The sequence below is a fragment of the Erpetoichthys calabaricus genome, chromosome 12, assembly GCF_900747795.2.
Source record: "Erpetoichthys calabaricus chromosome 12, fErpCal1.3, whole genome shotgun sequence".
NCBI classification, from domain to species: Eukaryota; Metazoa; Chordata; class Cladistia; order Polypteriformes; family Polypteridae; genus Erpetoichthys; species Erpetoichthys calabaricus.
In genome coordinates, this window is record NC_041405.2 from 136,050,997 (window position 1) to 136,077,463 (window position 26,467).

The 26,467-nt window shown below is 41.6% G+C and overlaps 1 protein-coding gene across 3 annotated transcripts in view; it reads left to right on the top strand.

Annotated features, from left to right (window-relative positions):
• The first annotated feature begins 1,706 nt into the window (after window positions 1-1,706).
• LOC114661558 (duodenase-1-like) overlaps window positions 1,707-26,467 on the top strand; it is a 271,168-nt gene continuing 246,407 nt past the window's right edge. The window contains exons 1-5 of one of the 3 annotated variants that reach the window (XM_028814695.2): window positions 1,707-1,773; window positions 2,009-2,168; window positions 11,607-11,742; window positions 16,229-16,456; window positions 16,568-16,948. In XM_028814695.2, coding sequence (XP_028670528.1) covers window positions 1,722-1,773; window positions 2,009-2,168; window positions 11,607-11,742; window positions 16,229-16,456; window positions 16,568-16,747 — 756 coding nt within the window. In that variant the 5' untranslated portion in view covers window positions 1,707-1,721 and the 3' untranslated portion in view covers window positions 16,748-16,948. Of the gene's footprint in view, window positions 1,774-2,008; window positions 2,169-11,606; window positions 11,743-16,228; window positions 16,457-16,567; window positions 16,949-26,467 lie in introns of those variants that run through there. The other 2 variants (XM_051935349.1, XM_051935348.1) reach the window with 2 other exon arrangements.

Here is a 26,467-nt window from a genome sequence, read left to right on the forward strand (position 1 = left end):
GTTTTTGTAGTAACTTCGGTGCTTCTGCGCTTTCTGCGTTCAGCTGAATCACTAAGAGAGTGTTGGTTTTAATTTTCTACCACCCGCTGAGTGATCGACTTTGATTTTTCACTGCCAGTTATTTCTCCTGGTCAGCTTCCGGCTTTACTTCAGTTGAACTTACTCGGGTGTTTGCGAAGGGCTACGTGCCTATGGGAGACGCCACTGCTCTGTGCTTTCGCTCGCTGCTCTGTGCTTCCGCTATGTACTGTATATATATATTGTGGTGGATTGCCGGCTTTCTACTCCGGCCCTCACCCCCAGGCCGCCAGGAGGAGCTCTCCCGACAGCATGAACGTGCCCCGAATTCCAGCAGGGCATCATGGACTCTGTAGTTAATATGCACAGCCCTGCTGGATACCATGGGGGCCTCCAGGAGTCGCTGTAGGGAGGTTGTCAGACTCTTATGTGCCCTATAACCCGGAGGTGCGTCATGATCACATGACAGGAAGAAATGACGTGCCTCTGGGGTAAAGAAGAGTTTTTATATGACCCGGAAGTGTTCCTAGTCACATGGACAGAGAGGGCGAAACACTAGATCAGGACTATAAAAGGACTATGGGAAATCCCAGATGACGAGCTGAGCTGGGTGGAAGGAGGGCAACGCGTCTGGGAGTGGAGGATTGTGTATTATTATTGTTATTGTTATTATTACTGAGTATTGTGGAGAGGAGGGTGCTTTGTGCACAATTATTATTATTATTTCTAATAATAAACCATTATTGGACTTTTACCTGGTGTCTGACGTGTAGTCTGAGGGTTCAAGGGGTCACGGAGGACCTTAATCTGTCACAATATATATTGTGTTAAGTGGCTGGGGGTGGGACCCAGCCGGGATGCCCGGAAGGACCGGAGGAGGGGTTACGCCTCCTCCAGACCACGAGGGGTGACTGCCCTGGTGGCTTTGGGGACCACGGGAACTGAGCTTGGAAGCTCAACCCTATAGGGGCCCGTGGTCACCGCCAGGGGGTGCCTCAATGCCTGGAGAAAGTGCTGGGGGGAAGATGACCAGGGACACCCAAAGTGCTTCCGGGTGCACAGCCAGAATATCCATCCCGCTATATCCTAACTACAGTGTCATGGGGGTCTGTTGGAGCCAATGCCAGCCAACACAGGGCACAAGGCAGGAAACAATCCCCAGGCAGGGCACCAGCCCACCACAGATATATATATATATATATATATATATATATATATATATACATAGATAGTTACATAGTTTTACTGTCAAATAATGCAAAGAGTATGTGACATGTGTTTCGCCCTTATTTGGGCTCATCAGGTATACCCATTCCACTGCACCCCTCGCGGGAATTGAACCTCGGAGTCAGAGACGAAATCCCTTTACGCTGCGCCACTGCGTGTGGTTCGTTTATTTGACAGCCTGGAGATCGGAGTAATTACATTCATAGCATCCGTAGTCTAAGTCTCGATCTACCAGGTACTATTATTTCATTGGATCTTGCCCTGGAAACATTATTAAACATATTAATGACATTGAAGTTGACAAAAAGATAACTTCTAGTAGTTTGTGTGAAAAAAATATCAGTCTCCTCCCTATCCAAGGTGCTGTTTCAGCAGTGTGGTTTGTGGTCTGCAAACACCCAACCCCATCCCCATATCACTTCTATAAAACTGAGATCTGAGGAAGCTTCTTTGCAGAGATAATCACAAGTGGAGCCATGCTAGGAATGTACTGGAATGTCATCATCATTGTCTGCCTTGGACTGGCAGGTAAACTAAAATGAGATATGCTACTGTGTATTGACAGATTTCTGTTCTTTTTATGAAACCTAACAGCAGTTTTATTTTCAGCGAAAGCCTTCTAAATTATTTAAAATTGGTCCAATAAATGTCTCTTTATTTACGATTCTCTCTCCTTGCAGAGGATTCATTGACCATATTCATTACAATGGCAGAGAGTTTCAGCTTCTCATATGCATTTACTTGTCATCCTCTCTCTTGTCAGGTGTCTTTGGAGACAAGATCATTGATGGGAAAGAAGCTGCACCCCACAGCCGACCTTACATGGCCTTCTTGGATATAAGTTCAAAATTTTACAAGGACTTCTGTGGCGGGTCCCTCATTCGCCCAGATGTCATCCTGACAGCAGCTCACTGCAAAGGAAAGTAAGTGTTTTACTCCTGTATGTACATTATATATGTGCCATGGCACTGCAGCTGTGAGAGTGCACAAATGTATATTATAATATGACTCCTAAAGTTAAGAATACAATGAAATGATTTAAAAAGGGAAGGAAATTAGAAACAGCAATATGTCAATGACTGACTCTTTAAGTAAACTGGGAAGGACCTGACATCTTAAAACTAAATAGACACAAAAATGACTTGGAGCACAAGTTGAAGGAACAGAGTTGATGGAATTTCACTCGTCAAACAGCTAGTAAATATCTGCAGTTTGTTTTTTTTTGCTCCTTTTAACAACTGATTAACTTGTACATTTACTTAAGTTAATAAATCTGGGATAGTTAGCAAAGCAGAAGCTTCTATACACATTTTTTATTTATTACTGTATGGTTATGCCAATGCCATTGAGATAGGCTTCAGCCCTATCACTCCAAATCTGTTTAAATTAGTTTGATTATTAATTACTGGAGCTCTTTACATTATGCTTCATCCACTTCTTCTAGTGAACATACTGATGGCATCATGCCAGTTTGAAAAAGACCATGTGTCCCTATCGCAAATAAAACTCTCTACGTAATTGTAGGGTTGTTTCAAGTGAGAGGTTTCATGAGTGTTCAGGTTTTGACTATAATGGGCCTTTACTAGATGACTAGGTACAATTCCAACCCAAATTGTGTCAACTGGTAATCTGAAGAAGTAGCAGGTCTTCTCCATGTTAGTCATGCATATTTCAACTCTTCACCCCATCCTGAGCCATGAGCTGATCAAATGTTTACTAGAACCTCATTCTAGCAAGTTGTACTTCCAATCATACATTTTGCAGCTTGTGTTTATAGAACAGAATGAACATGTTTGGTGTGTGGGTGTGTTTGTGTGTGTCCTGCGGTGGGTTGGCACCCTGCCCGGGATTGGTTCCTGCCTTGTGCCCTGTGTTGGCTGGGATTGGCTCCAGCAGACCCCCGTGACCCTGTGTTCGGATTCAGCGGGTTGGAAAATGGATGGATGGATGGATGAACATGTGGGAAAGTCGAAAAATTCATCCAAATAGTTTACAGTTTTTTTTCCATTCACAATCTGGTGTTTCCAAAACTGTTGTTTCTGTAGGACTCTTTGGTCAATGACCTACAGTCCACCACATGAGGCAGCGGCTCCTTTTCCACCTTTTTCCAGCAGATGACCGTGACCTCAGATTAAATATGGCTCATTCTTATTTTGACTGTCAGTGGTTAACCATTGCAGTATGCAGGAGGGATGACAGTCTTCTGCGGCCAAACATCAACTCAAAGTAGAAGAGATTCAACCTTTGTCAGGTGACAAATCGCAAGGGTGGTGAAATTATACATGAATGGAAAATGGCTTAACACCAACCAAGATGCCCTTCTTACTCCTCAAGTATGGGCACTAGATGGCAGCAGTGCCTCTAGGTACACAGAGCTCCATAGTGCATTACATATATAACTTACAAGTTAGGTGAGAAAATGGTGAAACAATAAAGCATGCCAAATCGGAGTCATCAATCAACAATGAATTACTCTTTTCATAATGTTGATTATGATGATAAACTGTATGGACCCTGCTCACCTTGCATTCAGCTTTCAAGTATAATTGTATTTAGATTATTTGTATTGTTCTGGAATACTTCAAAATTTTTGCTTTTGATTATAAAATGCCTAATTTTTTGCTTCACAGGGCACATTTTCACACATACTCACATCCACTCACACCAAATATATGCATATACATATTGTAGCGATGGATGGCACTGATGTCCCGGATGCTCGGAGATGCTGCACCTAAAATTTGACTGTTAATTTTAATTTCTTTCATGTTGGGTTTTAAACAGTTGTGTTTAATGTTGCTTTTTAGGTTTTGGCAATGGGAGTGTTTTGAATATTTCTGTTTGTAGTGATTATATTACACGCCCAGTATTAAGAAAAGTGTATATATAGAATAAATTATATATATATATATATATATATATATATATATATATATATATATATATATATAGTAGAAGATTAGCACAGCTACAGACAGACACACAGATCAACAATGTCCAGAACACACATGTTTATTATTCTTTGGCACAGCAAAATGCACAAACCCCAATAAAGCTCATTCCGTTCTTCTTTCCTCCAACCTCCTCTATTCCTCTCCCACAACCTCTGTCTTCTTCCTCCCGACTCTGGCTCGCTTGCTGGAGTGAGGCAACCTCCTCCTCGATTAAGTTCCAGCAGCACTTCCGGGTGTCTTGGAAGTGATGTATGGTAATCTGGCTCCTCTTCTGGAAGCACTTCTGGGTGTGGCAGAAGTGCTGCAGACCATGGCTCCGGAACTATCCAGGCGACCCCTGGTGGTGGCCACGGGCCCATGCAGGGTTGAGCTTCTAAGCTCCAGTCCTGTGGCCTCGATGTAAACCAGGTGGGCTGCCCTCTCGTGTCCCGGGGCAGGTACTGCTAGTGATATGTTCACTCCCCTGGCCCTCTCCTCAAAAGGGCTTCCCTGCAGGGCAAATTCCCTGGCCATCTATCAAAATATATATATATATACATATGTATATCTACTACTATTTAGTGTATAATATATACATATAGTGTGATAACAGAACACCTTGAGCCAAAAGGAGTGCTGGGGGAGTGCTGGCACCCATTTAACTCAGAAAAACTGAGGGGAAATTGGCCAAGATAAATAGCATGCGAGGGTGCTAAAACCATTAAAGAAAGCTGTTCTTTTGAGTGTCCTGTCTCAGTCGCTGGTAGTCATCAAACTGACTGCCTCCCTCCAGTCCTGGCTGGTTTTGTTGTCTTTATTCCTGGAAAGGGCAGGTCCAAATGACATGGAACTGGAAGAGATGTTACTCGCCTTCCATTCGAGGTTCCCCTGAACTGCAGATGGAAAGAGAGATTGTGTTAACAAGAGCGCACCCCTTCGGCCTGGGGTGGTAATGCTTACCTGTTTAGAGCCTTGAGGATTCCTCCTAATAATGCCTAACAATACAGTATATATAAACAAGGTTCACTCATTCATTCCCTCACACATACATCAGCACAAACACTACTTCAAATATATCAATATTTAGGGGTTAACCCCCTCCACAACAGAAAAACTAAATATACCAAAATAGATTTGATGGAAATTTGGTGACATTATAGGAAAAAGAATATTAGCCAGAAAACCTGTGTTTTTCTATTTGTTGAAATTTGTCGATATTATGTTTGCTACCAGCAAGCTCCCGATTCTCGAAAGAATCGCAAATCCAAGAATGGCAGTCACTTTCAGTTCCCTCTGATACTCTTTTTGGAGCTGTGACTCAGTTGTAGGCGCCTTCGTTTATTGGTTTCAGCCATGCAGTCGCGTGTTTGTTTTTCCATGGCTGCGTCGTCAGCGAGAAGTCGTTTGCTGACAGCGGCAGATTCGCGTGCTGAAGTGGCCATGGCGGCGGTTCTGGGCATGGAGGGCTACATCACTAAACGAACGTGGTATATGTGGTGGTGTGGGCAGTCCTGCTCGGGCGGCTGTACACTCTGTACACTCTGGCGTGCACGCTGTACCTCAGGTTTAGTGTACAGGTTGTAGCCATGGTTAAGGTTTCATTTAATTAAATAAATATACTGTATTTGTACTATATACATATTTGTACTACAGTGGTTTCTTTGTGTGGGCACCCTCGTTCATTCTTTTTATCCATACGGGCTCGTTTACAGGTCATAGCCATACGGGCTTGTGTTTGTATTTAGTTTAGCGCTGTCATTGTGGAATCCGTACTGTAATACTGTAATGTGATTCAAATATGCGCTGAATCGTTTCGTTCTTGTTTTCTCTGTGGCTGTGTCATTAACTATGGGCTCGGATTTGTACAGCCTAAGCAAACAGGCGAGTCTGGTATATCTAGTCTAGCGGGTTATCGTGCGTGTGCCAATTAACCGTTATTTAAAATCTATATGGGTCTTCAAAGCGATCACACTGGTAGGCGGGCGATTCGTGACATCCGGTTGACAACGTTCTTGTTTCTGTGTTTTCTGTGGCTGTGTTGGTAGCTATGGGCGGGCTCGTTGCAGTGCGGCAGTGCGCGTGGGTGCGTCTGGGGACATGTCATTTAATTACATACGCATATCTGTAGTAAAGCGGTCTCGTTTTGTGGAGACGTGATTCCGTTGCCTTTGCTGACACGGACCGCTGGCAGAGTGGAGCACAGCAAGTTCAGCCCTGCGTCCATATCCGGTTTACGCCGTGTGATGCGCTGCAGTGCAGCAGTGCGTGTGTGCCTTGATGTGCCCAGCACCCAGCGCCCTGCGTCCATATCCAGTTTACAACCTTCAGTTAGTAAGATGGATTCTTAGGTATCTAAAAGACTAAGTGGAAGGAAGAAAATTTGGCGAAGCTCAAAGAGGACATGCTTAGCAAGTTGCGTCCTTGGGTTGGCTCCTTCTTATTCATCAATACAAGTGTATGAAATACATGCAATTTCAATGGACATTGGGGAGGTATTGTTGCCCCCCTTGGATTGTTGATCTTGCTTATTTACAGTGCATAATCTTTGAACAATGCACTGATTGATGGGAGCCTAGGTGGTCAACACCATGCAATATTGTGGAGAACTGGTTGTCCCCTTGGACGTCAGACTATAATGTCCTGATGCGCACTGGTTTACAAAGCAGAAACAGAAGAGTGCCAATAAAGCATAAAGACACACTTCAAGCCATAGGTACAACACAAACCACGAGCAATGGCATGCCATGACTCAGTGAAGGGGTTGGACATAACATAGAAGAGGTAGACATTGTACATAGTTGACCATTTAATTTTATTTTCACCTGTTCTTTTGTATACAATGCTTAAAACATTCAGTTTTATGCATGGGCCACAAAAATGTGCAGCCTGTAAACCTCAATGCTGTATGTAATAAGAAAAAGTCAATCAAAATTCACTGTATACTGCTTTTGGTCTAAACCCGGCAAAACTTTGTAATGGTACAAGATTACAGATCAAAGCGTTACATTCAAATCTGATTGAAGCTACCAATTTTACAAGTTGTTCTACAAGCAAAATTATATTTACCCAAAAATCCCTATTGTCCTACTGTATCCTTCCTATATCCTACTATCCTACTATATTCTTCTTAATTCCTAATGCCTATATCGTACTAATTACAAGATTCGATTCAAAAGATTATTTTCCTATAAAATTGTGTTTTCCAACATAAGTCATGGTCAGTCACTAGGAAAAGCAAGAACTGATCAACATCATGGATATTTTACTAATGGACAATCACGTCTAGAGTATTCTAGACCTTTTCTATGCCATGCACCCCTAGAAAATGTCTGATTTATGTTTGCACCCTCTTCGAAAGTAATATCACATTTGAAGTTGAAAAAGTCATATTTCTAATTTTTGAACAACAAATTGAATCACATACAGTACTGCAGGAGAACAATTTGTACTCAAAAAGAAAATAAGCTTTTAACTCAGTGTGTACAGTTTAAATATAAATCAAGCAATTTACCTTTATAAATACCAAAAATCTTATAAATGTACCTGGTGTTGGGGTATCCCGTGAAGCATCAAGTGCCGTGAGGAAATGACACAAAATCGATGATTGAGGGGTTTGAGGGATTGGAGACCACCGTGAGGTAACGGGTGCTGGTGCACCACTAAGCAATGAAACACAGTCGACCATCTTTGTCTCCTGCTAACTTCTGCATTGCAGTTCAAAATTTCTGCCATACTGCCAGGACACTGCAAGACACTGACACACTGCAAGACAAGAATTGCACCAGGATGAAGCCAAACAACACATCTCACTCAATTTTGGTGAGTTGCGACACAGCCTTCTTCTATGTCATACCCCCTGAAATGCCATCTCACACCCTCAGGTTGGGAGCTCCTGTTCTAGAGTAAACAGCTAACTAATAATGTAAGCCTCTGCTGTAAAAAAAAAAAAAATACTTTGGATACATCCAATTGACTGACCAATGGCACCATAACAGAGGCTCATTGTCTTAGGAAAATTTCCTGGGCTCTGCTGTATAAACAGTATGTATTGCACTCAATTAACTTAATTAAAATTGCCAGTGAAGACAACTCATATGACTGACAGTAAAGTCTTATGTCTTACACATTACTTTTAGTAGAATTTGAGAGTTTTATTGTATTTACTAACCTGTATGTAAAACTCAGAAAAGCAACAGCTGTGCCTTCACACGACTCCATCTTAATGTGTCAGCTTCTCTTCTTGGTATCCCGCTGAAGCATTTGGTTCCACTCAGACTTTGCCAAACTACTTTTTCTGTTAATGGAATAATACAGCAGAGGGACTGAGAGCCACAGGAGTAAACAATATGTGTTTTCCCACCATAGAAACTTTGTTTTCAGGAACAAATGAGTTAATATATGATGTAGGCACAGGGCCGATTGAGGTCCCTGACCACTTTCTGGTGTTGTGTTTCCACTGCACAAGAGTAACTTAACCTTTATGCAAAATGTGTGACACGGACAGAAGAGTGATGTGGTGTAAAGTGAGGCACGTTTAGTATTTCACCTAGGACTTATTGCTCTGATGTGGTGCATTGCGTACAGGCAGTTATGTAAAGTGATGTGGCGTAAAGCATGGCATGATAGGGATTTCATGGGGGATATTGCTTTGATGTGGTGCATGGCAAGGCACACCACGGAGGCGGCTATGAAGAGAGATGTAGTACAAAGTTCAGAGCAATTGGGAGTTCACAGGGAAGATTACTGCTTTCATGTGGAGCATGGCATGGTGCACAACTGAGAAGGCTCTGAAGTGTGATGCAGTATGAAGTGCCAAGTGGTCAGGTGATTATTGCTTTGATGTGGAGCATGGCACAGCACATGACACAAAAGTCTATGAAGAGTGATGTGGTGCGAAGTGTGGTGCTCCATCTTCACCAATAACTCTTCAAAGTCCATACTACTAACACGTTTGTATGATGGCGCTGATGCTTTTGGTCTACCAATCTGCACCATTCATCAACCCTGCCCCACCTATGATTGTTGCTGGTTGAATAAAAAGTACATACCCTGGAGTAGGAGCTAAAACAGTACCAGGAACTACCTACCAGAAACTATAAATGGCCGAAGTTCCTATGGTGGGAATGCCACAAAAGTTCTTGAGCTTCTAAAAAGTTCCTGGTTCTTGAAAAACGTTACTGTGACAGGAGAGTGCTTGATAACCAACACAGCAGCAGACCTTCTTATTTGACTTTCTTAAGGATTTCAGCATACATTTAGGACAAACTCAGATCCTGAGGTGTCTGCAGTGGCTGTATGTTTTTGTCTCTGCCGTTTTATTACTTACAAGTTACAGCTACTGTCATTACCTACTTCTTTTGTCTAATTTTAATTTAATTTTTAAGATTCAGAACACTTAATCTGCTTTGTGTATTACATAACCCTCCCAAAGCTTTATGCCAACTCCCCATATCTCAGTTCTTGGTAAAAGGACTATTACGACTTTGTTTATGACAATCACACACATATGAATTCATAACTATTGAGATTCATTTCAGTTTCAGCCCTTGCCATGTGTGAAAAGGCTATATATGGGCGCCAACCCGACACAGACTGACACAGTGAGGCACACGTAAAATAAATGAACTTTTTATTTTCTTCACCTGTGGGCACGTCTTCCCCATGTCCCACAGGCACAACACAGCCCCAAAAGACACACCAAACAAAACACCTCCACAAAAACACTCTTTCTTTCCTCCACTCCTCTTGGCAGTTTCGTCTCCCTCCTCCCGACTCTGGCTCTTTGAGTGGTGGCTGCAGGCTCCTCTTATAGTCCACCCAGAAGTGCTTCAGGTGGTAATTAGCCACAAGGCATGAGCTCCAGTGTTCCACAATTGTGGCCCCAATACCGTCCAGGGGGACTGCCACCAAGTGTTCGTAATGAGCCTCCCATGGCAGCTTCCCCAGATTCAGTGCCAAAGGGGCGTCCCGGCCATCCGTCACACATGTTATCTTATGTATGTAGTGCTGTGTGGTTTTGTTTTTGACTGTTATTATATTTTACTTGATCATATGCCTAAGTGCTGTACTCAGAAAATCTTTTCAGATTTATATACTATCCTGTGTGGATAGTAGGGGTCACACCAGCTCTCCAAACCTAGCACAAACAGACATGGACACAGGTTTAAAGGCAAAGAGTCTTTTATTTTGGGAAAACTCTTCTTTTGTAAGGGTTTCCCACCACCTCAGCCACAAGTACAGCAAACACAATTTAGCGCACTCTTTGTCTTTTTCTCTTTCTATCTCTCACTGTCTCCCCCTCTCCTCTCACAAGCTTTGTTGTCCTTCACATGATGTGAGACAGGTAGCTCCTTTTATCTTAGCCATCCCGGAAGTGCTCCCGATGTCTGCACTTCCTGGTGAGGCGGAAACCCCATGATGTAGGGACTTCCCAATCCCTCGGCTCCCCCTGGTGGTCCCCACGGGACCCAACAGGGCTGTCCTCTGGGACTACAATACCAGGCATGCCCTTCGGACACCCATGTGGGAATCTGAGCCTGGCTTCCTGCCATCTAGTGTTCTGGGGGAGATAAAGCCCCGTATAAGCTGTCTGCCCCTGTCCTTCCATCCTAATAGTGTCCTGGCCAGGTAAGGATGCCGGCCATCCTTTACACCATCATTTGTACAGGAAGTGAAATATATTGTGTTTGGTCTTATTCTGTTGGTATTCTGTACTGTACTAACTTATACTGTGTGCATTAGAATTCTCTTATCCGTTTAATCCATCAATTTCTTGTTCTGAATTTTATTACCCTGCTTTAGTGGATATAACTACACAGGATAAAGTTAAAGATAATAATTTGAAAGACAATAAGCTTAGGCTCTAGTATGGCCCATTCTCTAAATTTTGTACATGTACGAGTATATTGCAAAGATCAGAAAAGTTGGGATTCACAAAGCATTAGCAATTTGGGTTGATTGATCAGGTTCTAATAGAAACAAACTCCTGTAGCTCTCCACCTGGAATTTAAGAAATGTTTACAGGTTCCATGTGTTTGTCCTTTGGAAGTCTGTTTGGCTTTACTGTTGGCTTATTCCACTTTTCTGGGGTGTATTCAATCACATTCGCTCAGCTGTTTTGTGTGTGTGAGAGTGTGCCTGTGATACCCATGGGCACTGTAAAACCTAAACTTCCCAGTCACATCAACACCCTCCCTAAGAACAGCTTTACCATTGAATATTCTCATTTGCAGTTTGTCTGAGATTTATTCATTCTGTTTGTTTTTGTTCACTCTAATATCTTGTCTTTTTTCTTTTTTTTTGGTACCCTCCGGTTTAGTTGCTTATGACAGCTGTGAAGACTCACAAACAGTCACTTTATTATTGAAATCTTAATCACTGTCCCTATACTCATTCCTGACTCATCTGCTGTTTGTTTCTGACCCACAGGAGCATCACTGTGATTTTGGGGGCTCACTACCTCTCTCAAAATGATAAATCCAAGCAGGTAATACCAGTGCAGGAAATGATCCCTCATGAAGAATATGATGATGAAACCTACAAAAATGACATCATGCTTCTGAAGGTAAAGACCAGGCAAAGACCAATTCCATAGCTTCAGATTTCCTTCATACTTTCTGGAATTTCAACTATTTGAGTATTTTTTTGACTTCTCTGTCTTGATAAAGCATGAAGGCCCCTGGTTAAGGTTGGGTTTGAGTACTAGTCTAAACGTTTTTTGAGATTTAAACATGTATTCCTATAAAAGACACTATATAAAACTGAACAGGAAAAATGACTTCCAAGTCATTAGGTTTACATATTAGAATTTCACAAGGGGGCTCCGCCCCCTGCTTGCTTCGCTCACCTACCCCCGGCGTTTTGAACCCGTGCCCGCTGGGCAGCCACGTGTGAGGATGACGCACGTTTAATACGGAGCATTCGCCCGTGTCACTCTGGGGCCCCCCACTGTTAAAATGGAGCTCCGTCCGTACTATTATGCGGTGCATTGTGGAGTACGGGTCCGCCTGCGCTGTGTGGTGTGGACGTTTAACTGTCGTTGTTTCTGCCTTTATATTCTGTATCTCGGTGTGCATGTGTTTCGTGCCTAGGTTTTTTTGAAGCTGTTGCATTTCAGTTTTCATCATCTGTAACCCGCTCTCCATGTGTTTGTCCCCGTTCTTTAATCCCTTTATAAAGTTTTACTTCGTTTCCAGCAGCTCCGTGTATGACTGTATGTGAATGTGTGCTTTTCTACTTTCATTTTTCTATTTTTATTTATTGATCACTTTCCAGACAGAAGAGCAGCTTCAGCGACAGACTGCTGTCACTGTCCTGCTCCACAGACAGATTGAGGAGATCGTTCCTCCCCCAAACTATGTGACTCTTCAATTCCACGCGGGGGGGTAAACGTTAACATTTAACATTATTATACAAAGTTATTGTCTGTTTTTCACCTGCATTATTATCTTTCTTTAATTTAATCTTATTTATTGTATCAGTATGCTGCTGCTGCTGGAGAATGTGAATTTCCCATTGGGATTAATAAAGTATCTATCTATCTATCTATCTATCTATCTATCTATCTATCTATCTATCTATCTATCTATCTATCTATCTATCTATCTATCTATCTATCTATCTATCTATCTATCTATCTATCTATCTATCTATCTATCTATCTATCTATCTATCTATCTATCTATCTATCTACTCTGTGTTTTATTTCTGACCTCGCTTTATCCTGCTTGCGGCATGTCAGACGGTTCGTAGTCTTTCTCGTTTTACTCTGGGCAGGGTGGCTTTGTTCTGTAACCTGCTCTCTATGTGTTTGTCCCTGTTCTTTAACCTCTTTATGACGTTTTACTTTGTTTCCTACTCTGACGGTTCGCAGTCTCTCCCGTTTTGCTCTGGTGCGGGCGCTTTGTGTGGCGTATGTGTATGTGTGCTTTTTTACTTTAATTTTTCTATTTTTATTTATTGATCACTTTCCAGACAGAAGAGCAGCTTCAGCGATAGACTGCTGTCACTGTCCTGCTCCACAGACAGATTGAGGAGATCGTTCCTCCCCCAAACTATGCGACTCTTCAATTCCACACGGGGGTGTAAACGTTAACATTTAACATTATTATACAAAGTTACTGTCTGTTTTTCACCTGCATTATTATCTTTCTTTAATTTAATATTATTTATTGTATCAGTATGCTGCTGCTGGAGAATGTGAATTTCCTTCTGACCTCGCTTTATCCTGCTTGCAGCATGTCAGACGGTTCGCAGTCTTTCTCATTTTACTCTGGGCAGGGGGGCTAGGGGCGCGTTGCCTCATTTTTTATTTCTGTTAGTGGAGGGGGGCTTTGTGTGTCGTGGGTCTGAATTCTCCTTTTTGTGTACGTCCCGTTTCGTGTGCTATGTCTGTAGTCTGTCCCGTTTCGTGTGCAATGGGCTTTGTGTGGCGCTCGCGTCTGACTCCTTTTTTTTGTGTGCTAGGGGCGCGTTGCCTCATTTTTTATTTGTGTTAGTGGAGGGGGGCATTGTGTGTCGTGGGTCTGAATCCTCTTTTTTGTGTGCGTACCGTTTCGTGTGCTATGTGGCACTTGCGTCTGACTCCTTTGTTTTTGGTGTGCTAGGGGCGCGTTGCCTCATTTCTTATTTCTGTTAGTGGAGGGGGGCTTTGTGTGTCGTGGGTCTGAAACCTCTTTTTTGTGTGCGTCCCGTTTCGTGTGCTATGGGCTTCGTGTGGCGCTGTGTGCCAAGGGTTTGTGTGGCGCCTGCGTCTGACTCCTTTTTTTTGTGTGCTATGGGCCCGGCGCTTCATTTCTTATTTTCCGTTGCTTGGAGGGGGGCTTTGTGTGGCGCCTGCGCACTACGTCTTTTGCGTCCACGGCCCATGTCCCTGCGTCCATATCCGGTTTACCATTCTCGTTTAGTAATATGGATAGTTTTTTTGCCCAAACATTAATTATGAAATTATTAGAGTTAATTATGAAAAGAAAAGAACCCATCTTGATTTTCTTGTCAGAAAATATCATTAATGTGAGGAAGGGAAAGGCCCTGTCATCTAAATACCAAATCCACATGGAAACAGCTCAACTGGGCGTTCAATTGTCCATAGGGCCATGTGAAGTCTCCATACAGAAGATGTTCATGTGTTCCTACTTCAAAGTCAAAGTCAAAATGAACTTTATTGTCATCTCAACCATATACAAGTATACAGATAGACAAAATTGCGAAGCTCAGGGACCACAGTGTAACAACATGAAGTGCAAATAATAAATTAAAAATAGAATTAAAATTAAAATTTAAAATTAAAACACAAACAAAACAAGACATTGTGCAAAGACAAGACAAAGAAGTAGCAGCGATATTGACGTGTAGTTAGCAATATGAACATTGATGCAATGTATGGTATTTGCAATCTAGATACAAATATAATCAATAGATATGCAATATAATAAATAATAGATATAGATAATACAGAAATTATCAGTGTATGATAATAGTTGTTTAAGACATGTAAACAATGACAGGTCAGAATGTTTCACAGCATAAGGATATCAAGAATGTCAAAATACTTTAAGGTCAGTATGAGATTTTCAGTTCTTCTCTACATGCACACTAGTCTTTGCAGGAAAGTGGCTTGCATGTATAAAAGTTCTGTTTTTAGAGGTGGTTGAGGCCGTGTGGAAGATCCCAGGTGGCAGCATGGTGTTAAGGAGTCTTAACAGCTTGGGGGGTAAAAACTCTCCTGCAGCCTGACAGATCTGGCTTTGATGCTGCAGTATCTTCTTGGATGGCAGAAGTGTAAAAAGTCCATGTGAGGGATGTAAGGGGTCCTGCACAATGCTGTAGGCCTTGTGGACCCTGCGTTTGTAAAATATGTTCTGTAGAGAAGGGAGAGGCACCCCAATAATGTAGAAACAATAAAATATAATAATAATATAATAACAATAATAATAAATAATACAGTGGAACCTCGAGATACGATCACCTCTGTATACGAGAAATTCAAAATACGAGAAAAGTATGAGCGAAAAATTCAGATCTAAATGCAAGCATTGGCTCGCGTAACGAGCCACGAGCCAGGCTGTGGGTATAGCTCGCGGCTTCGCGAGGGGGCGTGGTAGCAGTTGCGAGCCGCGATCTGCGGTGTCTGCGTTTCTCACTTAAGTGCACAGGTGGGAAACTGCCCACATCCATGATTGTTCCTGTGGCTGATGGGCTGCAGCTGCCATGTCCTCCCCACATATATAGAGAAGCGCGAGCCGGTTAAGGGGGAGAAGAAGTAAAAGAAAAGAGAGGAGAGGAGAGGAGAGGAGAGGAGAGGAGAGAAGAGAGAACGGAGGTTGCGGCAGGCAGGCAGGCAGGCAGGAGTAGGAAGTTGGTGCGGGAGAGCAAGCGACTGCAGGCTCGCATGTAGCTGAACAGTGAGCTGAACAGGCGAGCCAAACAGCTGAAGCAGGACGGTGTAGAGAAGGTCAGCTGCATTAAGAGTGTCTCGCCTGTTTCAGAGCCCGCAGGTGAGACGCTAACAGAGAAGAAGCACCGGGGATTGTCATCTGTTTTTTAAAGACATGTTTTAACCTCGTGTTAAAGGATTGTTATTCTTGTGTATTTTAAACCTCCACTTCACAACTGTTTTAAGGATTATTTATTTAAAGATTTATTGAATGCTCTGCTGCACTTTGGACACCTGTTTTGATTCTTTTAATAATCAGTTATATTATTTACCAGTGTTATTTATTAAAGGTAGACTACAGTATATATAATTTATCAGTGTTATTTGTTAGGAAAATTGATTTTTATGTTAATATATTTGGGTTGCGGAACGGATTAACTGGATTTCCATTATTTTCAATGGGGAAGTTTGTTCTAGATATGAGAAATTCGCTATACAAGCTCAGTGCTGGAACGAATTAAACTCGTATCTAGAGGTTCCACTGTACTTCTAAACTGAAACAAACTCTATGTCCTTTCATTCCATACTCACCCAGTGGTCATGCTTTTACACTTGTGGTCCTAGTGGTCTAACATCAGACCGACTTCATCATGTGTGTTCTTTTAAATTTATATAGCTAAAGTACAACGCTACAATCACTAAAGAAGTGAGAACAATCAGCCTTCCACACAGAAACGAGTACTTTGAAGCTGGCACCACCTGCTGGGTGGCAGGGTGGGGACTTAATGCCACTGATGGGCCAGGCAGTGATGTGCTGAGAGAGGTGAAGGTGAAGATCCAGAGACACTGTGATTCTTCCTCACAGATCTGTGCAAGAGGCACTGGCAGGAAGGGGACCTGTACAGTAAGTAAAGAGCATTTTACTTTTTTCCAAAGAGCAGGCCACAAAGGTTGATTTCCTTTAATATATTGCTTGACTTCCTTGCAAATTACAAGTCAGTCTATTTTATTTCAGGGAGATTCAGGAGGCCCACTAGTCTGCCAAGGACGAAGCAAAATCCCTACTGCCACAGGAATTGTGTCTTATGCCAATAGTGAAAGCTGTGAAGAACCTGATCGGAGTAATGTGTACATCAAGGTGTCTGCATATCTCAAATGGATTAAAAGTCAAATCGATGATCGCACTTCTACTTGATGTCTCTTCCAGAAGCAGGATGAGAAGGCCATGTCTGCATTAAGCCAGTGGGGGTCTTGAGCAGTAATCTTATATTTCACTCCAATGCTGTTGCAGAGCTCAGTAACACGTAGAATGCTGGATGCTTTGTCCCCTTAACTAGAACCACCAGCACATGTAACTGCTTATCTGCTTTAATAAAGTCTCCACTGCATTGATGGAGGTGTGTGACTTCAGATTTTTGTTCTGCTGATAGTAAATATCTGATTTAATGGCTCACTGAACCATAAGATTCTTGATCTTAATGTCTCACACACACTGACCCATAGGACTCACAATTTTAACTTTATGTTTATCTTCCTGCCAACCACATGTGGTTCTGATGTTCACAAAGCACAAACAACCACTATAAAGATTTGGAGAGTCCACCCCTTATACTGTAGGTAATACCAAAAAAAAGCAAGTAATAATAAAGGACTGAGTCAATATGCAGACTGAGGAGGGAAGGGGAGGCTTGGGATTTTATAGATAGACAAGGCAGGCTTCAGATGGAAATGACATCATCTGGAAGGCGTGATGAAGAGAAGGGAGTGGGAGGAGCCTCAGTTGGCTTTTCCTTCTGGTGGACTGTGAAGGAGGAAGAAGAGGCATTAGTACCACATATCAACCTCTGTTTCTGTACTTTAGTCCCAGTTAAGCCCTTAGACTGTCCCCGATGTGCACGTGTGTGATAGCTTATTATCAGACTGCTCTTGGATTAGGGTTTTGGAAGTAGCAGGGCTTCTGTTGACTGATAAAGGGCCTCAATTAATTTTAAACTGGAGTTAAGTTCAGGGACATTGTTACACAGATATACATAGACAGGAATTGTCCACCTTTCTTTTTCAGTGTGGAAAGTCAAAGCATTTTGTGAATGAAACCACAACAGGCTGATTGTATAAAGAAAATGGAGATAGCAGTGGGATTAAGAATACATATGAAGTACACTGAATACAAAAAAAAGCAAAAACGCTTTTATGTGTTACATAGATCAAACTCTTGCCATTATAACACCAGTGAGCATATGGGATGGTCACCAAATAGAAGAAAATCTTAGGGAGAAGATAGCATAATTTTTCACAAGGCAGCTTAATTTAGTTCAAGGTTGTGGAGGGTTTAGCTCCCATCCTAGCAGCTCCTTGTAATAATAATAATAATTCATTACATTTATATAGCGCTTTTCTCAGTACTCAAAGCGCTATCCACACAGGGAGGAACCAGGAAGCAAACCCACAATATTTCACAGTCTCCTTACTGCAAAGCAGCAGCACTACCACTGCGCCACCTGTGAGGATACAATGTACAATGAAGAAACTTACATTCTAGGAGGCGCAAATCCACAATGCAGTCCTCTCTTGCACAAACTTGTAGGACCAATTTAGAACTGCATATCAACATAACATGGAGTCGTGCACTGAGAATAACTCATGTAGATACTATGCATTATTACAAACTACAAGAAGACCCGAACAGATTTCTACAAAAAGGAACTAAAAAAGATAGTAGTTAGCTTTCCTCTTGACATCAGGGATCATGTAAACAGTTTAATTCCTGAGAACCCCAGCATGGGATACTTCTACATGCTTCCTAAAATCCACAAAGAAGGGAACCCAGGAAGGCCTAAAATCTCAGGAACTGGCTCCCTTACAGAAAATGTTTCAGGTTGGGTGGAGCACATCCTTAAACCCCTCACCCGTAATACAACCAGCTACACCCAGGACACCACTGACTTCTTAAATAAACTGTCTGCTTTAGGCCCCTTACCTGAGGGAACCTTACTGGCCACAATGCATGTTGAGGCACTTTACACAAACATCCCCCATGATGATGGCATATTGACATGTGAAATGTACCTCAGACAACATGATTTACCCACAAAGTCAGTAATAGAAATGATAAAATTCACTCTGACACACAATCTATTCTCTTTTGGACAAGATTTCTACTTGCAAAAAATGGGGACAGCAATGGGCTGTCGGTTTCCACCTCACTATGCAAACCTATTTATGGCAAAATTGGAGGAAGATTTCATGTCAATGTGCATCTTAAAACCAATGTTGTATCTCCGTTACATAGATGACATCTTCATAATCTGGACTGCCAGTGACAAGGGCCTCCTCCATTTTCATAATGAACATAATTCTTTTCACCCCAACATAAAGCTGAAGCTGAATTACTCAAAAACAGAAGTCAGCTTCCTTGACACCACCGTTCAACTGAAAGACAAGAGCTTTGTAACTTCTGTTTTTCACAAACCAACAGACAGCCGGACCTACCTGAGAAGTGATAGCTTCCACCCCAAGCATATAAGGCGCTCCATTATTTTCAGCCAAGCAATACGGTACAATCATATTTGCTCAGACCCGACAGACCGGGATAAACAACTGCAGGAGCTCAGACAAGATTTCATCAGACAAGGTTATACCCCCAAAACAACAGATGCTCAAATAAGAAGAGCTTCTGCCATACCCAGAAACAACCTTCTGGAATATAAAAACAAAGACAACAAGAACCGCATCCTCTTTGTTGTCACCTACAACCCACATCTTGAAGCACTTCGAAAAATTATAAAAGAACTTCAGCCAATGCTAAACAATGACCAAACACTGAAAAATGTATTTCCTAAACCTCCCCTCCTGGCATACAGACAACCACCAAACCTTCAACAACTAATTATCCGAAGCTCCCTAAGTGAACCAACAGAAAATGTCACATCTCCCTGCCTACAGAAAAGATGTAAAACGTGTGCCCACATTTATAATACAGACCATGTAGTTATACCACACTGCCGACTAGAACATCACATAAAGGGATCATTTTCCTGCAGATCATCTAATGTGGTCTACCTAATTCTCTGCATGAAATGTCCTGACACTGCATTCTATGTGGGAGAAACTGGACAAACACTCCACCAGAGAATGAATTTACACAGGTTCCACATTAAACATGGCAACACAGATGTTCCTGTAGCGACCCACTTCAACAGCCATGGAGACTGTGAGAGGGACTTAAAAGTCACAGTGCTAATGGGCAACTTCAGAACACAGCAAGAGAGAAAGGAATGGAAAGTTAAACTCATGCTAAAATTTAACACATTGCAACATGGTTTGAATAGAGACAAGAGTTTTATGGCCAGATATGAGGATTGTTTGCACCTCTCAGACTGTCCCAGACAACCTGACTACAGACCCACATTGAATTGAAAAACTCATTAGCAGCTTCAAAAGACTTTTGTTGGACAGTTATCTTATCCAAAGATCTTGACCATACATTGTTCCTTTCTCTTATTAAATGAACTCTAGCCTGAAGGAGTCTATTAATTTTTTACATTTAAGATTTCTCACTTAAAGATTTGCCAATGTTGTTTCTTGTCCTAGTGTGTATATAAAGCACAGGGAACTCCAGTCTCTGTATTACATCTCGCCTGAAGAAGGGGCCTGAGTTGCCTCGAAAGCTTGCATATTGTAATCTTTTTAGTTAGCCAATAAAAGGTGTCATTTTGCTTGACTTTTCACTTCATGTAGATACAGGAAGAATATGGAAAATCTGCTCTGACACTGTCAACACATGGCATTTGAACCCAAAACTCAAAGATCCATGAGCAATAACCGCCATTTTTCTTCTCTAATGCTGCTTTCATCACACTGCGGAGCTGGGAAGTCAGAAGTCGCAATTCTGTCATTAGCTACCTCCGCACGTTCATACTACCCAAGCCGGAAATTAAAACAAAGATGCTTCGATGAAAGCTGCTTGTTAAGCAACAGACGCTAACTAATATTTCTATTGACTGGATCGATGATGAAAGAGATGAGCAATAAAGCTGCAAAAAGTAAGTTGTCATGTCTTAAAAAGATTTTATGATATAGGATAAAAAGTAACTTTTTTAGCTTGTAAGCTGCAAATAAAAACTGAACAAAGCAACCATTGAGCTCATTGTACAAACAGTAGTGTCCTGACTTGGCAGGAAAACAGATAACTAGTTTCTAGAGTAAACCAGGAGATGCATGCAAAAGGTAAAACAAAGGAAACTAAAAATAAAACAATGCAACCGAAACCCAGGTGAGAGGCGTAAATTGAGGTCAAATAACAGGCAAAAAGTGAAAACCAGGCAAGACAAGAAAAATAATCACACAGGAAGTCAAAATATAGAGTAACATTTTATCTGCAGATCGGATAAGGCTCTGTGCAAAAGGCAGACCTTTTATCCCGGCTATTGATTAATGCAAGATCACAACCTCGGAGACCACATCCCCAGAAATGTGGCACATGACCCTGACAACAGTTCACAAAATAGCACGTATCAAGCAAACATAATTTAATTTGCTACTGTTTATTCTGGTAATGTTAACGTTTATCTTCACAATTTTCAGAATTATGGATTGAGAAGACTCATTTAAAGTAAATTCTTCTCATAAACAAATTAAACCCATAAAGTGTTACTGTACTTCTTGATTGCAGTGTACGTCGCCATTTTGGAATGACGACACAATCTAAAATCGGATGAACTCAGACTTCGAAGACCAGGCCCAGATTTGTGAGTAGGAGTTTTCTTTCCATGTTCTGAGTCAGAGATCAGAAATTACAAGTTCCACGTTTTACTTGAATGCAGTATAAGATTCCTGAATCTGACGGATGGGGGTAATAAAAAAATCACAAAACTTAGTCTTGTACATTTACCCCAATACATAGGAACTGGGGATAACAGCTCCCTTAATTAGGCTAGGAGGCCAATTAAAAACTGAAGTTGGTTGGAACAAAAACCTTCAGCCACTGTGTGTCCTCAGGGCAGTGCTTGGGAGTTATTGATCTTGGGTGTGTTTTCTGAATGCTTGGTAACGCTAAGTATCTAAGTCTGTTTGTCAATTAATGAGTTATTCCCAAAACCCATCATTACTATAGTAGCATTTTATCTCATTTGTCAATTAACAAGTGAACCAACCCACTCATTATTTTTAACTTCATTCTTTATTTGGACTCCTAAGTAAATCACAAAAACACACTGTCACTCTTATTTGGACAATGTATTAATAGTAATAATAATAAAATATAAATATGATATTATAATAAAGGTTATATATTTGAGAAAAGGGGCTCTTTGTAGCTTTGATGAGTTTAATTCATTAAACTCGGAATGTAAGCAGTCACATCCTTTAGTCGGAAAGTGAGTCACCCCTTAGCACCAGCAATGTCAATGACAGCAATGCAGAGAATTGTGCAACTCAACCAGAGAAACCAAATTACAGGTCTAAATTCCCTTTTTCGAGCGTAGATGACAATCTCACTTATCAACAATTTATAGGTATATCCAGGATGGCCCTCTTTGGTCTGGTGCAAGACAAGTTGGACAGATGAACACACCAGAATTCTCACTATGCAGCTGCTGTCAGTTCTCTGTTTCCACACCACTGATGGACTCCTGCACGCCATTGGTGATGTAGATGGCCTTAGCAAGACTACTGTGTCCAAATCTGTGTGTTCAGTGACCACAATACTTTTGTGCCATGTACTCAACAAATCCTGAAGTTGTGGGTTCAAATTACTCTATTGATAATGTGTAGCCATGAGCATGTCACTTCAGCTGCCTGTGCTTCAACTGGAAAAACAAATGAAATCTAACCAAGTGAATCTCAAATGTTAGTAAGTCGCCTTGGATAAAGGGTCAGACAAATTAGTAACTACTAATAATAATAATAATACAATGCCTTGCAGTAAAGTAAAATTGGTTTTCATGCCATTGCAGGTATACCTGGAGTTGAAGGTTGCGACCAGAAGGGGTTGTTACAGCACCCCAGTCCCCAGATATAACCACCATGACACAAGCCCCAGTACAATAAAAAAGGTTTATTTTCACAAGTAAGTTACAAAAAGCTTTCAAAATCACAAAACACTCATTTTTTTCCTTCCACTCATCCAGGAAATCTTTGTCAAACACTTCTTTTAGCTTGGACTCGGGAATACTTACAGTGCTAGGACATGGCCCAGTTGAAGTACTTCCAAGTCAAATGGAAGTCCCACAAAGTAGGGATGATGCAGCATCTCCTCGCAACACCCATGGAACCCAATATGGCTGCCCTATAGGACTACAGTACCCAGTGTGCCTTGTGGGTGTCTGCACAGGTAGCGTCACCCATAGAGGCTGCCACCTAGCATGTCGGGGATGCATATAGTCCTGCCAAGTTGTCTGCCCCTGTCTTTCCACCATAATGTCCTCATGACTGGGTATGATAGTGTACCCACTTATGTGCCTCACATCAAAGCACACACACTGTTGTAGAGCGTGGTCGGGGCACATGGAAGATGCAATTCTGGTGCCTACACTAGTCCTAGTCAGGCTTTTCTTTCTTTCTTTCTTTCTTTCTTTCTTTCTTTCTTTCTTTCTTCTTTCTTTCTTTCTTTCTTTCTTTCTTTCTTTCTTTCTTTCTTTCTTTCTTTCTTTCTTTCTTTCTTTCTTTCTTTCATGTCTGGTATGACAATATTACGTATATTTGACCATTGAAATCCCTGAGATTGATGTTTGCATTATTGACAGTCTGCTTTTCTGACATGGACACTGGGGAGGAGCCCAACAAAGAAGTACTTTAAATGAATTTGTTAAATGTGAAATAATAAAGGTGTTCAGGAAAAGCTCGCAAAACTTGTTCTTTACCTACGTTGTATCTTATCTTGTTTGTTATTTTCTAAGATCAATCATTTTTGGGAAGTACACACCTAATTAATTAATTAATCAATCAAAGAAGCAATTTATTAATGATGCTGAGAATGTATACATTTTATATGTTTTATCTTAAATGTGTTCTGTGTAGTTTTAGCCTATCACCTTTACTAACATTTAGTCAAACAATCAAACAAGTGTCTATCCATTTTATTCTGTACTGAAATTCAGCAGAATTCTGTAGAGAAATTCAGCACTGGCAAAATGTTAAGATGGTAGCCTACTAGTTCAATCTTCTTCTTCTTTTGGCTGCTCCCATTAGGGGTTGCCCCAGCGGATCATCTTTTTCCATCTCTTCCTGTCCTCTGCATCTTGCTCTGTTACACCCATCACCTGCATGTCCTCTCTCAGTCAGTCAGTCAGTCAGTCTTTCTCCAACCCGCTATATCCTAACACAGGCAAATCCCAGCCAACACATGGTGAAAGGCAGGAACAAATCCCGGGCAGGGCGCCAGCCCACCGCAGGGAACACACACAAACACACCCACACACCAAGAACACACTAGGGACAATTTAGTATTGCCTCACCACATCTATAAACCTTCTCTTAGGCCTTCCTCTTTTCCTCTTACCTGGCAGCTCTGTCCTTAACATCCTTCTCCCAACATACTCAGCATAATTACAATAATTCAATAATCCTGAATACAGGAAGTTGTGTCTGTTTGGAGGAAGGAACCGCCACTGGTTGTATGTGCTTTGCTTTCCTTACACATTTAGCATTCAACCCTGGGACATTACTTGAATGTAAGTAAAGAAAATGGAAATGAATGCTATCTGTATTTAATTAGATATTAGAGTTATTTTAATTTTTAGCTTAGAGTTTAAGGGTTTCATTTTGACCATTTTTGAGCCCAGAAATGAACTTTAGCAATGCCAGGACTTTGCCACCCATGTGAACAGAGTCACAGGTTACAGTGGTGCTGATGAAATTATAAACATTTCTCTAATAACCATCCATTTATCCATATCCATCCATCCATCCATTTTCCAACCCGCTGAATCCGAACACAGGGTCACGGGGGTCTGCTGGAGTCAATCCCAGCCAACACAGGGCGCAAGGCAGGAAATAAACCCCGGGCAGGGCGCCAGCCCACTGCAGGGCACACACACACACACCCCAAGCACACACTAGGGACAATTTAGGATCGCCAATGCACCTAACCTGCATGTCTTTGGACCGTGGGAGGAAACCGGAGCGCCCGGAGGAAACCCATGCAGACACGGGGAGAACATGCAAACTCCACGCAGGGTGGACCCGGGAAGCGACCCCGGGTCTCCTAATTGTGAGGCAGCAGCGCTACCACTGCGCCACCGTGCCGCCCTCTCTAATAACCATTTAAATTTAAATGTTGCTAATTAAAGATAAACTAAAGGAGCTAACCATTACGGTGCCAAAGGAACTGCTGCTGAAAACAAAGCGTTGCAGCCATTTGTGAATAATAAATTAAAAATCAGTGATTTCAAGCAGTATAGCCATTATAAACACTAGTAATGCCTTGGCTATTTTTTAAATCAATTTAATGGTATCTTCAGAATAAAAAGTATCAATTTCTATCAAGAACATGAACATTTCTGGGTGAACCTAATCTTTTGAAAGGCAGTTTATAAATACAGTCAGGCCTTGTCTTCTTTATTGAAGAGATCAAGTTGTTCATGCAGCTGTACAAAGGAGTGTTGTATAATAACAGTAGAATTTAAATAGCCTCAAATAATCACTCTGTAGTTATAATGATCTGTAAATTTATAATGGCATATATAAATAATGTAGCATCCTAGCCGGGGTGAAGCCTTCTGGCTGAGAGACTGTTGAGTCAAGCAGGGAGAGCGGACAGTGGAGGACTGCCGTCATGGAAATGATTGACATAGGGGTCAGTTTATACATCACGCTCAGAATGCTTACACACACATCATGGCTGCTACGCGCTCCCAGTGTTCTTTTGACATGTCTTATCAGCATGTCACCAGAAATTAACGTGATACATGTGCGAGTTGTAGTACCAGCAAAAATATGAATGGCATATGTTTTCAGGTTTAGGTATGTAATGTCAGCATCGTGGTTTACTATTGACATATGACGGCAGGCTTGCATGTCCAACAGGATCAATCTGAGTGCTTCAGTGTTTGATGAATGGTTCAATGTAGTGAAGCAAATCATCAAACTTAAATGCTGACACACAAGGTGCTTTTCTTCATTTATTTCTCACATAGGCAATACAAGCATTGCATATTCCACATCATAATGATGTGATATGTTTAAAGATCTATCATACCATCATCTGTGTCTCTGTTGCTGTCATTTTTTTTTCACTTTTGCAACAGCATCACAATCCAAAGAATTTTTATTTTTAACATTAATTCACAACACACCAAAACTAGATATTGTTTTCTCACCGTGATGATTTCTCCCACTGCTACCTGGTGGAATCCTCCAGATTTACTTAAAGTACAAGCACAGGTATTGTCAGTATACTGCTTGCGTAGCAGAAACATCCTCAAGCGCCCCTGTCACGTAGCATTACTATATCCCTGGCCTTAAGAGTAAACTGTTCTTGCAACCACTTCTTTGTCCTGCTGTATCTTCCTACCGGACCCGTTACAAGGTGGTTGCTACAATGTCATTGTCTTCTTTTGCAGTTCTTAAAAAGCATCTTTTCAGCATTTTGTGAAGCTCCTAACATTGTTAAAGATCTGAACTTAACATCAGCTCCATAAAATGTAAATTTGGTATGGATTGAGCTATCTGACTGCGGTATGTGCAAAGGAAAAGACAGATAAAGCCTCAAAATGCCCAATGTGAGCGTGAATATGTGATTGAAGAGACATTAATGAAGTATAAGCTTTCCAAGGATTAGTAGGATGTATTCCTGGGAACATACCCCATATTTTGTGCAAGGGTACTGATATGATAGAGAAGTGGGAGCCTAAAACAGTCACTGCTGGTGTTCTCCAGAGAGCTGCAGTTTTATGTTCAGCCTCTTTACTGAGATTTC